Source organism: Taeniopygia guttata, chromosome 2 (assembly GCF_048771995.1).
Source record: "Taeniopygia guttata chromosome 2, bTaeGut7.mat, whole genome shotgun sequence".
Lineage (NCBI taxonomy): Eukaryota > Metazoa > Chordata > Aves > Passeriformes > Estrildidae > Taeniopygia > Taeniopygia guttata.
In genome coordinates, this window is record NC_133026.1 from 30952136 (window position 1) to 30966453 (window position 14318).

Genomic DNA, 14318 nt, shown 5'->3' on the forward strand with positions numbered 1-14318 from the left:
GATCACTCCCATGCTCCTCATCTCAGCTACACTATCACTTTGGCTTTATGGAGCAATATAGAACTGCTTCTATAGGCAAAAAAAAAAAAAAAAAAAAAAAAAAAAAAAAAAAAAAAAGATAAGGTCCCTTAGGTTTTCTACAGTAGTTTGTTATGTTTAACATACCCTGACATGAAGGGTAAACAGCTTCCCACTGAAGTCATGCTGGCTGGAGGTCCCCAGGTGAAAAGACTTCTTTGTGTGTATGAAAATCAAGCTTCTGGCCTAAAACCTATAAAGAAGTTTGCAGGCATATGAAACCAATTCAGATTTCTCTTTCTGTGAGATAATCCCCTGGTACTAATGACTGAGGTCTATAATTTATTCAGCAAAATGCCCCAACTCCTTCTTCCTGGGGCTTCAGGGCTTTGGGAGTTTTTTATCCTTTTTATTCTTTTAGATTTGATAATCCTATTTAACCCTCCTGCAAATGGGACCCCAGGGAGAGCTTTTCAGTTACACACAATTAGTTTTATAAGCAGCATTATTAAATCATCCATTGGCTGTTTGGTATTTTAAAATTCCTTTGTTAATAGCAATGGAGCCTTTTGTAGGAAGAACAGAGGGTGGCATTATATGAAATCATTTCAGACTCTAAAATAACTTTTCTTGCTTGTGAGTAAAACTAAGAAATGAGGTTTCTTGTCTAAAATCTTATTCAAAATCCTTTCCCCCACTCATCCTTTCTCATCTTCATGATTTTCCCTCGGATGCATGAAATAAGGCTTCATTGGATTCCAAGAGAAAAGAAAGTTCATGGGGCAGGGCCAGCCCTGAGGAGTCTTGCTAGGTTGATGTCCCCCTGCCCAAAGTTGAGAACTGTGCTCCCCTATCAGTGACCCCATTGCCAGAGGCAGCATGTCAGAGGATCACAGCTCAGTCCAGAGCTCTGTAGCCACAAGGCCACAGAGCTGGAGAAGGGCCATGGTTGTTGCTAAATAAATTGAGGAACTGGTGCCTGAACTGGGGCAGAAGGGAGGCAGGTGCTGGAAAGGAGCCTGCTGGGGTGTGTGAGGACCATGTGAGTCTGTGATTATAAGAGTGCAGGAAGGGTTGGGTGAGAGCAGGCATGTGCCCACTCAAGTAAATAAAGCTTAAATTTGCCTAAGAGTAAAAAAGAAAAAAACCAAGAGACTAGACAGGATTGGAAAGGCTGATAATTTTATGAGAAAAAATTGGAGGAAGGTGCATCTAGACTGAAGTACCTAGAAAAAAAAAAAAAATACACAAAATAGCTCAAAGAGAAAAACTGGATCTGAAAAGGAGGCAGTGATTGCAAACAACAATTATGGAGAAAATTTTGTTGAAAAGTGCAGGAGCACATGAGCAAACACTCCAGATACAGTCTCTAGAGGAAATGGCGAGAAATAGGACAAGGAGAGGGTAGTATTTCTTCCTGCTGCATTTTCAGTATCCAATTCTGTTTTATATGAAGCTGGTGGCTGTAGACAAACCACCACATCCACTAGGTATTTTTTTTTCTCTGTAAATTTGACTGGTTTTCTTTTGCACCTACATATGATTTTGTCTTCAGCAATATCCCATAACAACACATTCCCCAATTCCTCACTGTATGAAAGGGTACTTTTGTTTATTTTTAAACCCATTTCCTGATAACCTCATTCTTATGAGACAGACTGAGCAGTCATTGCATATTCACTTTCCCCTTGTCACTGGATTCCCATTGTTCTCAGGGTGTTATATTTGACAAGGCTGCATTTTAGATCTTGTACTGAATTTAACACAAACACAGTGTTTAAGGCTCTAAAGTTGTGGAGTGGAGCTGAATGCACTTCATCTTTGTCTGCTCTCCTAGGGCTATTGTGCTGCCATCCCTATTCCAGACAGGCCACTTCATTTACATATTAAAACCTGGGATTTAGAATGGATATGTAAATTGACCTTTCAGTTCATACAGTAACTCCTGATACATAGCTTCAAATCTAAATCTGAACTATAAATTTAAGACACAGGCTGTGTTCTGGTCTAACTTACACTGAAGGATCATAAGAATTTGATCCTTTTTCAGAGAAAAAAAATTGAGAGCATATTCTCGTGAGAAGAATATAGTTTCCACTGGTTTCCACTGTAACATCCACAGACTGCCCTATTCTCAAAAGTGAGATAATTTTGTTCCTGGAAGTGATATCAACAAACAACTTTTGCTTATGAACACAGTAAAAGGAGTGTGCATTCATCTTTGCAACACACAGGATTTATAAATGAAGAGAAATGTGTATAAAGACATTGCTCATTTCCTGGTATTTACTGAACCATTATCTTTTACCTCATGACCTCTTTCTCTGCTCTTCTTAGTCTTACAAAATCAAAATAAAATTCTCAAGAGATTCCAGTGGACAATATAATTTTGTTTATTTTGTTTAAAAATATATACTGTAAGCTAAAAAAATATATTATCTACATATATATACACATTGGCAAGAAACAGAAAATGGCACTTTTTGTACTAAAAATAATCACAAGTTATTTGAATATCCCGTAGTGTCTGTAGATACTTATTGGCGACATATCTTTCAAGAACAATGGTTACCACTCACACTAGACTAACATTTCCTTTACATATCTACAATTTTTCAAGGGCCTTGCCAAAGAATTTAATGGTTGGTATCTCACACTAATGTGAAAAATATAAGTTGCTACAGTCTTTTCCCAGGCATGGTGGGAAATACAACCCTTTGCTCTCTATTTTATTCCTGTCTTTTCACAGGAAAACTTCATATCTATGACACAAACACAACAAAACAGCATAGATTTATATCCCTATTTGGTACAGCTGTCCATAGCTGAACAAGATGTTAGATTATGAAAAAGCAGGATCCCTGGATTTAGATGGGAATACAGCATTGTCATCTTCAGTTCTACACAATTGTCTTTGTTATTTAGTAGGTCATTGTCAGCTGGATCACTTACTGAGCCTAGAGATACTTCAGGAATAGGTCTTTAGAGATGGCTCAACACAACAAAACCGAGTTGTTCCTTTGGAACTGCTTAGTGTTTGTTTTCCCCACAGCTTAGAAAGGATTTATGAAAAACAGTGTTTTTCATGAAAAAAATTAACCAATAAACACTTATCCACTCCCACATTTTTCTGTTCTCAGTAGGAAGAAAGATGGCTGGTGCTTCCTCCCATTTTCTTCCCTAAACAATTCCACAAAGAATACCCCATAACATGTAGCTTGGTCTTGGCATCCAGCCTGCTGCTCGGAGCCTGGCTGGGGGAGTAGCCCTTTACTTAGATATTAAAAGACACTTCCTTTACCTTCCCTAAACCTCTGCTTTCCAAAAAAAGCAAGTGAAACCTAAGAAACTGAACCTTTCTCCAAACCCAGCTGGAGGGCTGGAACTTCCAGGGGGAATAATATGCCTTTTCTCTCCAGTCTTGACTGTTATTAGTTCAGAAATATGTCACTGCACTGTGTCATTATATGGCATGAAGCCTCTGCACTGCAAGATGAATGGCTTCTAACTTCACTGAAAAATAGCATTTTTAGCATGAGTGACAGGTTTTCCTTGCCACTGCCCGCTGAGGAAGGTGTCTGCCCCACTCAGGTGCTGACTCAACCAAGGGAACGATTATTCCAGTTCTCATGGGTAGGTGGATTCGTAAAGCAACAGATGCACTCAAATTTCATTTGCTCATTTGCTTAAGAAGCACCTATTCAGAGGATAGAAGGATGAAGGAAGGTGAGGGGGGTTTTCTGACTACAACTTCAAAGGAAAATGGAACTGGCTGACACAGCTGTTTTCTGTGTAAAGAAATTAGGAAACAGAGGGTCATTTAAGGCAAGGACCAGCGGCTGGTATTTTTCCTTGTCTCCTCCCAAGGAGCTGTTAATCTCATCTCACTTTAAAGAAACCAAAGAAAGGATGTGTGCAGGCTCATGGGAAAGCTGTTCTCTCTTGACAGGGTGGGAGGAAAAGAAAAAAGGTCAAGAACAGAGCATGTTTACCTAAGCCATGTGCTCCAAGCTGTGTGCTGCTGTTGAGTGCAGCTGCTTTCACTCTGGGCTGGCATTTTGTGGTTTTGAATACTAGACCACTAAATAAAATATGGGGTTTTAATACCTTTTTTTTAAAATATATCCAGTGTGGGCTGCTAAAGTAAACAGAATATTGCACGAGTGCACATTTCATTCATATGAGCAGAAGCTTAAAGCAAAAATGGGAGTGCAATTAGCAACCAGAAGTCAAAGGCCCTGCAATACAGCACAACTACAGGCAAATATAAATTTCCTTTTAAAGAAATATACTTGGAGGACACGTTGCATAATTCCGCAAGCTAAGGAGATCACTGACTCACTGAGTCAATATTTGCTAAATTTGCTGGGCCAAATTCAACTCTTGTTCACGACAGAAAAAGTTTTCAGAGCAAAGAAAGGGCCTGGCCGTGAGAGTTACAGGCAACAGCCTCTGGTCCCTGGGGCCTTCTCCTGGGACCATGACTACTGACTACCTTCTTGGGATGGATTTTCCTTCAGCTTCAATGGCTTTGGGCGGCCTGTCCTTTATATTTGATAATTGGTAGCATGTGGTAGCCCTTTCCAGTCTTTTGACTAGTATTGACAACAGAAAAATACAGGACTGAACAAAGGAATTACTACATGTCCTGTTGAAAAAGAAAGTAAACACACATTTACTAAACATAAGAAATTCAGATGTGCAAAAAAAGGATGGAAGCACAGACTCATCTTCAGTAACAGATTTAAGTGAGCTACTTAGCTGATGCAGCCAGGTTAACAAAAAAGGGAAAAAAGTGAAAGAAAAAAGGTTTAAAAAATTTATTTAACAGGGCTATAAACAAGGGATCATGGCCTAGTGGGATGCATGAAAAGCAGATAGAAAGGCAGCCTAGTGAAGCTGAAAGATTTGCTTTGTGATGTCCTCTGATATTTCAGCTCTGAGGGAGCAAAAATTATATTTCCCTGAGGTTTTAAGTAGATCTGGTGTGTAGCCTGTTGCACCACTACCAAGTCCTGTTCAGGTTTCACAGTCTGCTATGAGCAGGGTCTAAAGTGGAAGCAGAAGCAGTCTAGAAAACCTTCAGGGAGTTTGTTTTAGTTCTTAATATTTGCATATGTCTTTTTACTTTTAAAGATGTCTATTAATATATTTTATACCTTTTCCTTACCTAGCACCACTTTCTCATCTTTTGGGGGCTTCACTACCTGAAGAAGGAAGGACAAGCCGGCTCTGCAATGATGTGCAGATTACAAGAGTAACATCATTATTATATTTAATAAATATAATAATATTGTAATTATATTTTTTCTACAGCTCTTCTTAAAACAGTGTGGGGAAAGACATAAAATCAGTGCTGGCACCTGAAACAACAGGAAGCTTTGATAATCTGACTCCTTTTTCTCCACCTTTCCTTGATCCACAATAGCAGATAGTGCTCTATGGACTGAACTCCTCATTGTCTTGCAAATCAGGGGCAAGTCCTCTGAAAGCAGATAACTTGCACAAATATTAATTCAGTAAATGCCCTGATGCTAGAAGACTTTCTGGTGAATTAATTTACCTATTATTCAGTCAAGTACTCCTTCCTCAGCCTCCTTCCTGAGCTATGGGTACTTTGGGAAAGCTTAATGAAAGTAGAAAACAAAACGGTTAGAGGAAAGGAGAGGGGAAGAAAAATGTCTAAATGTAGTTTTATTTTAGAATGGCAAAACCTCCCTTTTTAGAAATGAACTTAGACAACAGAGAAAGTGCAGTTTCTGGGCAGAAGTGCTGTTTTGTGCGACTCCTCAAAGAATTTGGCTTTGTCTTGTCAACCACAAATGATGGCAGAATGCTAATTCTCTTTTCAACTGGTTGTCTTGAGTATTTGCTGATGTTTCTGAATGAATGTTGATCAAAGGAGCTCAAAATGGATTTAACCTTTTAGATCTACCACTTAACAAAAAATATATTTAATACATTAAAATTATATTTAAAAATTTGGTCAGTCTGTAAGTATTATTCAGCCTGTATTTTCTGTACTTATAATAAGCTACTCAGTTTTGGAAAATTTTTACTGACGGCATCCAAGCAGGGTTCTTTTTCAAACATATGACTAGTTATTCATTGCTCCATAAATAAATTAATCTTAAAAGCGCTCCACTGTTAACGTTTTTTGAGAAAATAATAGTCATCTTCCATATCCAGTGAGGTAGAAGAAAACAATCAACAGATGCGGGTATGAATTGTTTCCAGTCCTTGTACCTACAAAGTCTCCTTCCCCTATGTTCTTACCTAAAAGCGACAAGGAAGGACTACAAAAATTATCAGAGGGATGGACAGTGTGCATAATGAAGGCTTCTGGAATTTTCTGGAATTTCCATTCAGCAGAATGTAGAAAAAAATTACAGATATATAAACTAAAAAAATATATGAAAAGAGACAAAACCCTGTTGAGTTACATCAACAAATATATCAAAACCAAACACTGTTGATATTTTTATCTTCTGTCTCTCTTGAGTCTTTAAAATAGATATCAGAAGCTGTTTTGGAAAAGTGCAACACACACCTATTTTTTGAGTGTATGCAGCACACACCTATTTTCCCAGGAACTGTTGAATTCCTGTGTGGTGAGACAATTAGATTATTTTTGTCCCAGATGAGGATGAAATACTTTTAAAGGTTTTTTTGTAGGCTAACCTGCACCCACTGAATTAGAGTTGAGGTGTTTGAGCACCAAATATTAAATGTATCAAATATTTAGATTTTTTACTGAAAACAATGTAAACCTAGGCTCCACAGGCTAAACTCATCCCTGAATAGTTCTGTTTTTAAAACTGATCTCTGCCTAGAAGTCAGTGCAATCAGAAATTGCTCCTTTTAGAAAATACCCCATAGAATACAAGTAATTTTTGTTATCTCATTAGTTTAATTCCCCATTCTTTTCTTACGTACTCAGAAGCCACTAGCACGCTCTGGCAATCTGTTGTTGAGAACCATAGGGCTAGACCAAACATCAGCTCAGTTAAAACAAACTTCATTCTGTCATGCTCTACAAGTGTCTCTGAAACATAAATACACAAATAAAGTGTATACAGAGGTATAGTTTCCTAGCAGATTTTCCAAAAATATTTTGTCCATTACTCTTCCTCCATTTTGGAGAAGGCACTTGCTCTTAACACCTCCATGCAATTCACAAGAATCAGAGCTCCAGTTAACTCTCGCCACTGTTTTGTTACTGGGTTTTTCATTTTATCCAAGGCTGATTGTAGGTCCTGTAAGACATCCCTATAACCATCTCCATAATGGGCAGCCCAAGTGTAGAGAAAGTCATATGCAGGTTTCCACATCATCTGAAAATAAAGGAGACAAAATATTAGCAGAAATTTAATTATTGAGAAAAATATAGCTAAATAGTTGAAAAGTCACAGAAAAGAAAAGAGAAAATAAGTGTTTAATCACTAGGCATACTGAAATGCTTTATAAAAAGAGGTATGTTGATATAAAAACTCCAGTAATCTTATTTACATTATTTCTATTAAACTCTCAAATTCTCAGAGAGGTAAATAATAGATAAATTCTTCACACAGATGATTATCACCAAATCAAAATATATCCTTGTCTGAAACTATAAGTCAAAGAACAAGAGTGGAAGGAAAATACTTTTCATCTTTTGCAATGCATACATCCACATTTTAGGATGGGGATGTGTATTCTATTTGTTATCTGTTAGAGGTGTGGCAGTTATCTTCTGTTAATTGAGCAGTTTTCTTTGTCTCTTCCACAACCAATCCTCCCTCTGGGTAGATATCTTCTCTTAATGGGTCATTAAGTGTCACTGTGTGACTGATATAATTACATCATCCCATTGTGAGAAGCTCCACCCAGAGGGAGGAGTCAAGCATTCCTACTTTGAGATAATCAGAGCTTTAGTACACCAGAGACAGCCTTTTCCCACTGGATTCCAAGAGCAGCTGTCTTCTTCTCCACTGGATTCCCAGAAGAAGACCAGGCCCATCTACAGCACCACTGGACCTTCAGAGGAAAACTACAGCCATCTACAGGATCACTGCTCCAACAGAATCACATCTGGCACTGCAGGAGGACTACAGCCATCATTTAATCAGTACTGCTACCAACACCCTCACCCACAGGGTGTTGGGTCGTATTCTGACTCTGTCAGTGGTTTGTTTTCTTTTTTGTCCTATTGCATTGGTATATTTAATTTTCCTAGTAAAGAACTGTTATTATTCTCATCTCTTTGCCTGAGAGCCTCTTAATTTCAAAATTATAATACTTTGGAGGGAGGGGGTTTACATTTTCCATTTCAAGGACGACTCCTGTCTTCCTTAGCGGACAGCTGTCTTTTCAAACCAAGACAAACCAGCAACATTTTCCCTATTTGGTTGTGCTTTTGATGGTTACTGTCGCATTAATCAGCATCCTACTGTCTCTCTACTCAGCCTGAAAATTTTAAACATGCTTTTTACCTTTCATAAATGTTTTCTGACAACAGAAGCAGAAACTTAATCTGGCTACTGCCTTAAAAGACAATAAAAGATGCTTCTAAAAAGACATCAGCATTCTTAGGCTAAGGAGAATCTCCAACCTTTATTGGATACAGGGCCAACATTGTGGCAAAGGATGAGGGAAAGGTTGAGGTACTTAATGCCTCCCTTGCCTCAGGGTTAAATACCCAGACCAGCTGCTCTCTGGGTATCCATTCCACTGAGCTGGAAAACAAGGATGGGGAGCAGAATGATGTCCCCTTAATTAATTTAGATTGGATATTAGGAAAAAGTTCTTCACTGAAAGGTAGGTCAGGCATTGGAAAAGGCTGCCCAGGGAAGTGGTTGAGTCACCATTCCTGGAGGAATTTAAGCACATGTTGGTACTTAGGGACACGGTTTAGTGTGGACTTGGAAGTGCTGAGCTAATTAGGCAGTCTGACTAGCTGAATTTAGAGGTCGTTTACAACCTCAATGATTCTATGACTCTAACATGATTTATCTGTAAAATCTATTTCTAGAAAGGGGAGAAAAGCACCCAAACACTCTAAAACAGGCAAGTAAAAAATTTTTATAATTTTTTTAATAAGGACAAAACATTTTTAAAATTTCCTGCAAGAAACAAAGGAAAATAAAACATAGGTTACCAATGCTTTTTTGTTTTTCAAACTATAATTTATTTGGTTTATGACAAACAAATAGACCAGATCCTCAGCTGGTGTAATTTGTCATTGGTCTAACAACATTAAGTAATAGCAGTGTGATTCAGATACCAGGCTGGACTTCTATCTTTCAAAGTGCTGAGTAAATTTGCTCAGTTAACAAACAAAATAATTATTTTCCCAGCTACTGATTTTCCAAATGCTACTTGGGCAATCAAAATTCTGTTTTCCCTCTCCTTATTGGCAATAAAGATTTTGCAAACAGCAATTGAGTTAACAGTTGCAGGGATTATGCACAAATCCACAAAGAAATCCATGACTCTCCTAAAAGGTTCTGTCAGTCACTGTTTTAACAGGGACATACCTATGCATAGTAATAAATGTATATGGGCTGATTACTGCACATTTATGTATATATATAAAAGTGACCAGGAAGTTGAGAATATTTTTAGCATTTTTTCCTCTTTTATCAAAAAACCTCCCAGTTTTTATGGTTGTGAAGGGTAATTCTGAAGTAAATTAGTTATTTCCTCAATATTATCTTATTAATTTACAAACAGTACACAACATAAAGCTTTACTTCCTTAATTTAAGCTTTATTTACTTGATCCCTAGAGGAACTGAGTAGGAGGAGAATTTCATTGCTCATATCTTTGAACTTTTCTCCATATTTTTGGTGAGATCTTTCAGCTTACCCAAGACTGATTCTGTCATTGTTTCTGTAAACATTTCCCTCAAATTCTGCTGGCGTACACAAATGGGAAAAAAATAAAATAGACTTACAGCCCCACAGTCTCATTGGACTAGTGTAGTCTAAACTTACCATCTCACAGTCTGATTAGTCTAGTTTCTGCCTTGAGTTTAAGTAATAAAAAAGTGCCTGTACATTCAGTGAATTTTCTCACTTTTGGTTTACAAGAGAGAAAGGTATCATCATTTTTCCTTTAAGCAAGTCTATCTTAAGTCATAACCATAAGGTTACAGAAGAAGAGGAAAAAAGTACATTGGTTGTAGGTGGGAAGAAGGAGATTTATGAATTTTTTTGTGTTTTTTTAAAAAGGCTAAGTTGAAAATTAGTTTTTAATGTTCTTCTGTAAATGTTAGATATTATAACATACTTTAATGAACTAAAGAAGGTCATCACTGTTGTATTTATGTTGGGACCAGAAAGTTTCTGTATTCCTATTTTTAGCTTGATAGCCAAAGTAGCCAACAAGAAAAGCTGTTATCTCCTGAAATTCTCTTACTGGCTATGCCTTTTCTGGGTCTCTTTCTTCCTTTTCTTACATTCCTGTTAGACTCAGATGTTTAAAGAATGAGGGTACAGTCTTCTGTCTTCACTAGAATGTGAAAAGACAATGAATATGAAAAGATGTTATGCTTTGACTTATGCTAATGGTCAATCTGACATTGTAATAAGACAATTGGCTGAAATATCTTTAAACACAAACCTTGGTTTCCTCAAATCTAGCACAACTGATTTAGTTTTTTTTTAAATCTAAGGCAAAAGAAAAGAAAGAATGAAGAAAAAGGAGAATGCAGGTTTACAAACTGGTCACCATTGATGCATAATTAACTCATCACATTAAACTAGTACTGCAAACACAGCAGTGGTTCTAAGGTAGATTCTTCTCCACAGCTACGTACTCTAATGCAATGGGTGAACTGAATTGCATTCAAAATTCCTGAACTGTACCAAAGCAGAATCTTGGGCAAAATATTAAATCACTGCAGCATCCTGGTTAAGTCTCATCTCAGCTGTGTGCATGAGTCTTCCCTCTTTCCCACTCTCTCTGCTTAGGACACAGAAAGGACACCTATATCCACAGCAAAGTGATTTGGAATTTACTGATGAAAAACACTTCATAATCTATGCACCAATTGCAGGTACCTCAAGTTGCCTCTGTGATCATCTGCAAGAAGGTTTCTTCCACCAAGAAAAACATGAAGTCTAAAAGCAGAAACATTTTTTAACCAATCAATCTTCGGTGGGGAATGAACCAGTTAATAATTTCATATAATCCTCAATAACTAGTCAAAACTTATTAACCTCCCCCAGCTTTGTTGGAGTTCAGGTTTTAAGGCAAAAACTACTATCAGTAGAAAAGTTAGAGGTCAGGAGAAAGCACTAATATTCACTAGAAGGAACTGAAATTTAGGTTAGATTCAGAGGACATTGAGGGTACTGAGTAATCACATGAGACACCAGTGCTAGAAACCTTGTGCTTTGAACTCACACCCATGTGGACAAGCACAGTTATAAAGCTCACCCAAAACCAATAATCTCCCATAGACGCACTATAATCCTTGAGAAATGACACAGAAATACAGAAAAATTCTGATCTTTGACTGCTTGTTGAATGTTCTCTGAAAAAATAGAGGGTACTGTATTATGGGCTTTCAATTATGATGAATTTGAATGTACTATGTTTTGTCAGTAGACGTTGTCACTGAAAGGCAGAGAATTTTCTGGGTGGTTGCCATAAAAATAATATAAAAAAAACTCTTGAAAACAAATTAGTAGGGTGTATGAGGTGAAAGATAGGCTTCATGGAATATCAAAACCCTATCAAAGCAAAGTAAGTGTTTATTTAAAATTTTTCTTAATATAAAAATAAATAGGCATGATGCTGGAAAAACAGTTATAAGATTGTTTTATTTCTATCAGCAAAGGGGAAACATTCTCAAATAACATGGAGACCAGCAGAGTTGTATATTGTTCATGTCAATAATTTCTTCTGTAGAAAGCTGGGGGCTTGTTAGCCATACACAGAAAGCTTAGTAACAAGAACAAAAGTGTAGGACTGCCTAACAGTGAAAAAGAAAAAAAAACCAAGAGAGTAGACATAGGATTGGAAAGGCTGATACTTTTATGAGAAAAAATTGGAGGAAGGTGCATCCAGACTGAAGTACCCAAAAAGGAAAGAAAAAAAAAATACACAAAATAGCTCAAAGAGAAAAACTGGATCTGAGAAGGAGGCAGTGATTGCAAACAACAATTATGAAGACAATTTTGTTGACAAGTGCAGGAGCACATGAGCAAACACATAGAATTTTGATCAAATATTGATTGGGGAGGGAGGGCAGAACATTCAAAAGGAATAAGAGGTAGTAGTTCATGATTAGAGCAGAAATATCTTGATAGTTATCACCAAGCAAATGAAAACAAGATGACAGATGCACTGGATTCAGACAGTGGAAAGGAGTGGAAAGGAAAGGTTTTGCAGGGAATAAGTAGAATCAGCTACAGGGAAATAGAAAAAGGAAGAAAAAATTGTCTTGAGTAGTTGTGAACCTGTGAATAGGAAATAGCAATTCCTTTGACACTAAGAGGTGAAAGAGAGGGAATGTAGTCTGGATCATGTATATTACCTGCAATAATCAGGAGATGATGGTATAGGCAGAGGGAGAGTCAAGCCTGAATGTAAGTTCTCAAGTCAGAAAGATCATTCAGCAATGCTCATAAAAAAGAGATTTTCAGAGTAAAAACCAGTCTGGAACTTGACCTAGAAGTCATTGGCACATAACTCTGTGGGAAAGAATGGAGCTACTGCATGCTTTGGTGTCAGAGGAGAGAAGGGCAGGCAAAGGCATGCCAGGGGCAGAGGCTGACCCTCAGCTCATCAGGGTGGACAAGTGTCCACCCCAAGTCTTGTAGGATATGTGACATTGCATGGATGCCATGAGTATCTCTGGTCACCTCAAATAGCACCAGAGATTTAATTAGGTACCTAAATTGCTCCTTAGATCTGTATGCACTAAAATATATCTGAGAGGATAAATTGACTTTTATACAAAGCTCAAACTTCTGTACAAGAAAAATGCTTTGCAAAGGAAAAAAAAAAAAAAAAACAAAAACATGATCTACCTCAAAAACTATAAGCTTAAAGGACATATTTGCCGCATTCATACATCAGAAGTAAAATTGGTGTCAGGGCTTCCAACCTCCTCTCATGATACTTAAGCTAAATTACAAAAAGTGTCACTCTGGCACAGAAAAGTATTAATGATAGAAGTCAGTTTACTTTTTTCCTTTCTGTGGAAACAGCAAAAGCTGTACAGAATGTGATTAGAAGTGGCTCCTGCAAGGACTGGCTGGTCCTCCTCACTGTCTGAAATGACAGCAGAGGTTAAAAAGTGGCCAGGACAACAAAAAGGGATTGAACCTAGCCCTGAAACTCAAGACAGGAGCAGACACCTTCACTGGACAGTGCGAAAGGAAAGAAGCCTACAAAACCAGGAAGAAGGAAGGTCCCTCCCTGTGTTTGTGCAGGGGGGGATGTGCATGCACTGTTACACCAGCCCCTTACCTCCAGAGCTACTGCTCCATTTTTCCCGTGGTGGGGCACTTCGTAAGCCTCTATTTGCTGCTTTGTGAGGCGGGCTAACTTCTCCGCAAGCTCCCGCCAGCTTTTGCCAAGCTTGACAGCTGCAGTCAAGATGATGGTGTCCTGGGTAAGACGTGCCACTAATCCCTGGCAATCTATTTTCAAAAGTGCCTGCAACAATGATTTTTATTAGTGATCCTTCACCAGTAATTACAAACAGAACATTTAAATTTCATTTTCTAGCACTATTCTGCATTTCTATGTAAACAGGAAGACTTTTTTTAGTTTTGTGCTCTTACAAATATGTGGGGTTTTTTCCTACAAAATGCTAACACTTTCAGAGGAAAAATGCCCATGAGCTTAAGAAAAAAATCAAGCTGGCATTCAGCTGCTTCAGCATTCCAGTGTCAAGTGGGTCCTGCCAAGCTTACAGATCCTGAAAGAAATCATACTTCTCCAACAAAAATATTTGGGAAAAAAAAAATTTAGCTTCTTAGAAGTATGACATGAAACATGAAAATTAACTTTGAGCACTATTATACTAAGGTGTGGTCTTTAATCTAGGGTTTTATATGGAAAATCACTGATCACATTGGCCAGCACCGTTTGATTTACTCCTTCCACAGAACTAATAATTTTTTTACCATTAAGGAGAAATGCAAACATGAAACCTTTCCTTTCTCCTTGCCAAAAGAGCATTTAATGACACTCAAATTAAAATAGTTAAATGAGTAAAACTTTGAAATGTAGATATGTTGCATTCTTCTTTCTTTATTTGTTTGGATAAAACCTAATGGGAGAAATAAATTTTGGATTTTTTT

The 14318-nt window shown here is 37.6% G+C and overlaps 1 protein-coding gene across 1 annotated transcript in view; it reads right to left on the bottom strand.

Moving 5' to 3' along the window:
* Positions 1–2387: 2387 nt before the first annotated feature.
* The window catches only part of MACC1 (MET transcriptional regulator MACC1), a 38311-nt gene continuing 26380 nt past the window's right edge, over positions 2388–14318 (bottom strand). Inside the window, exons 4-5 of the mRNA XM_072925590.1 lie at positions 13480–13668; positions 2388–7352 (exon numbers count right to left, since the gene is read on the bottom strand). Of these exons, the coding sequence (XP_072781691.1) occupies positions 7140–7352; positions 13480–13668 (402 nt within the window). The 3' untranslated portion in view covers positions 2388–7139. The remainder of the gene's footprint in view (positions 7353–13479; positions 13669–14318) is intronic.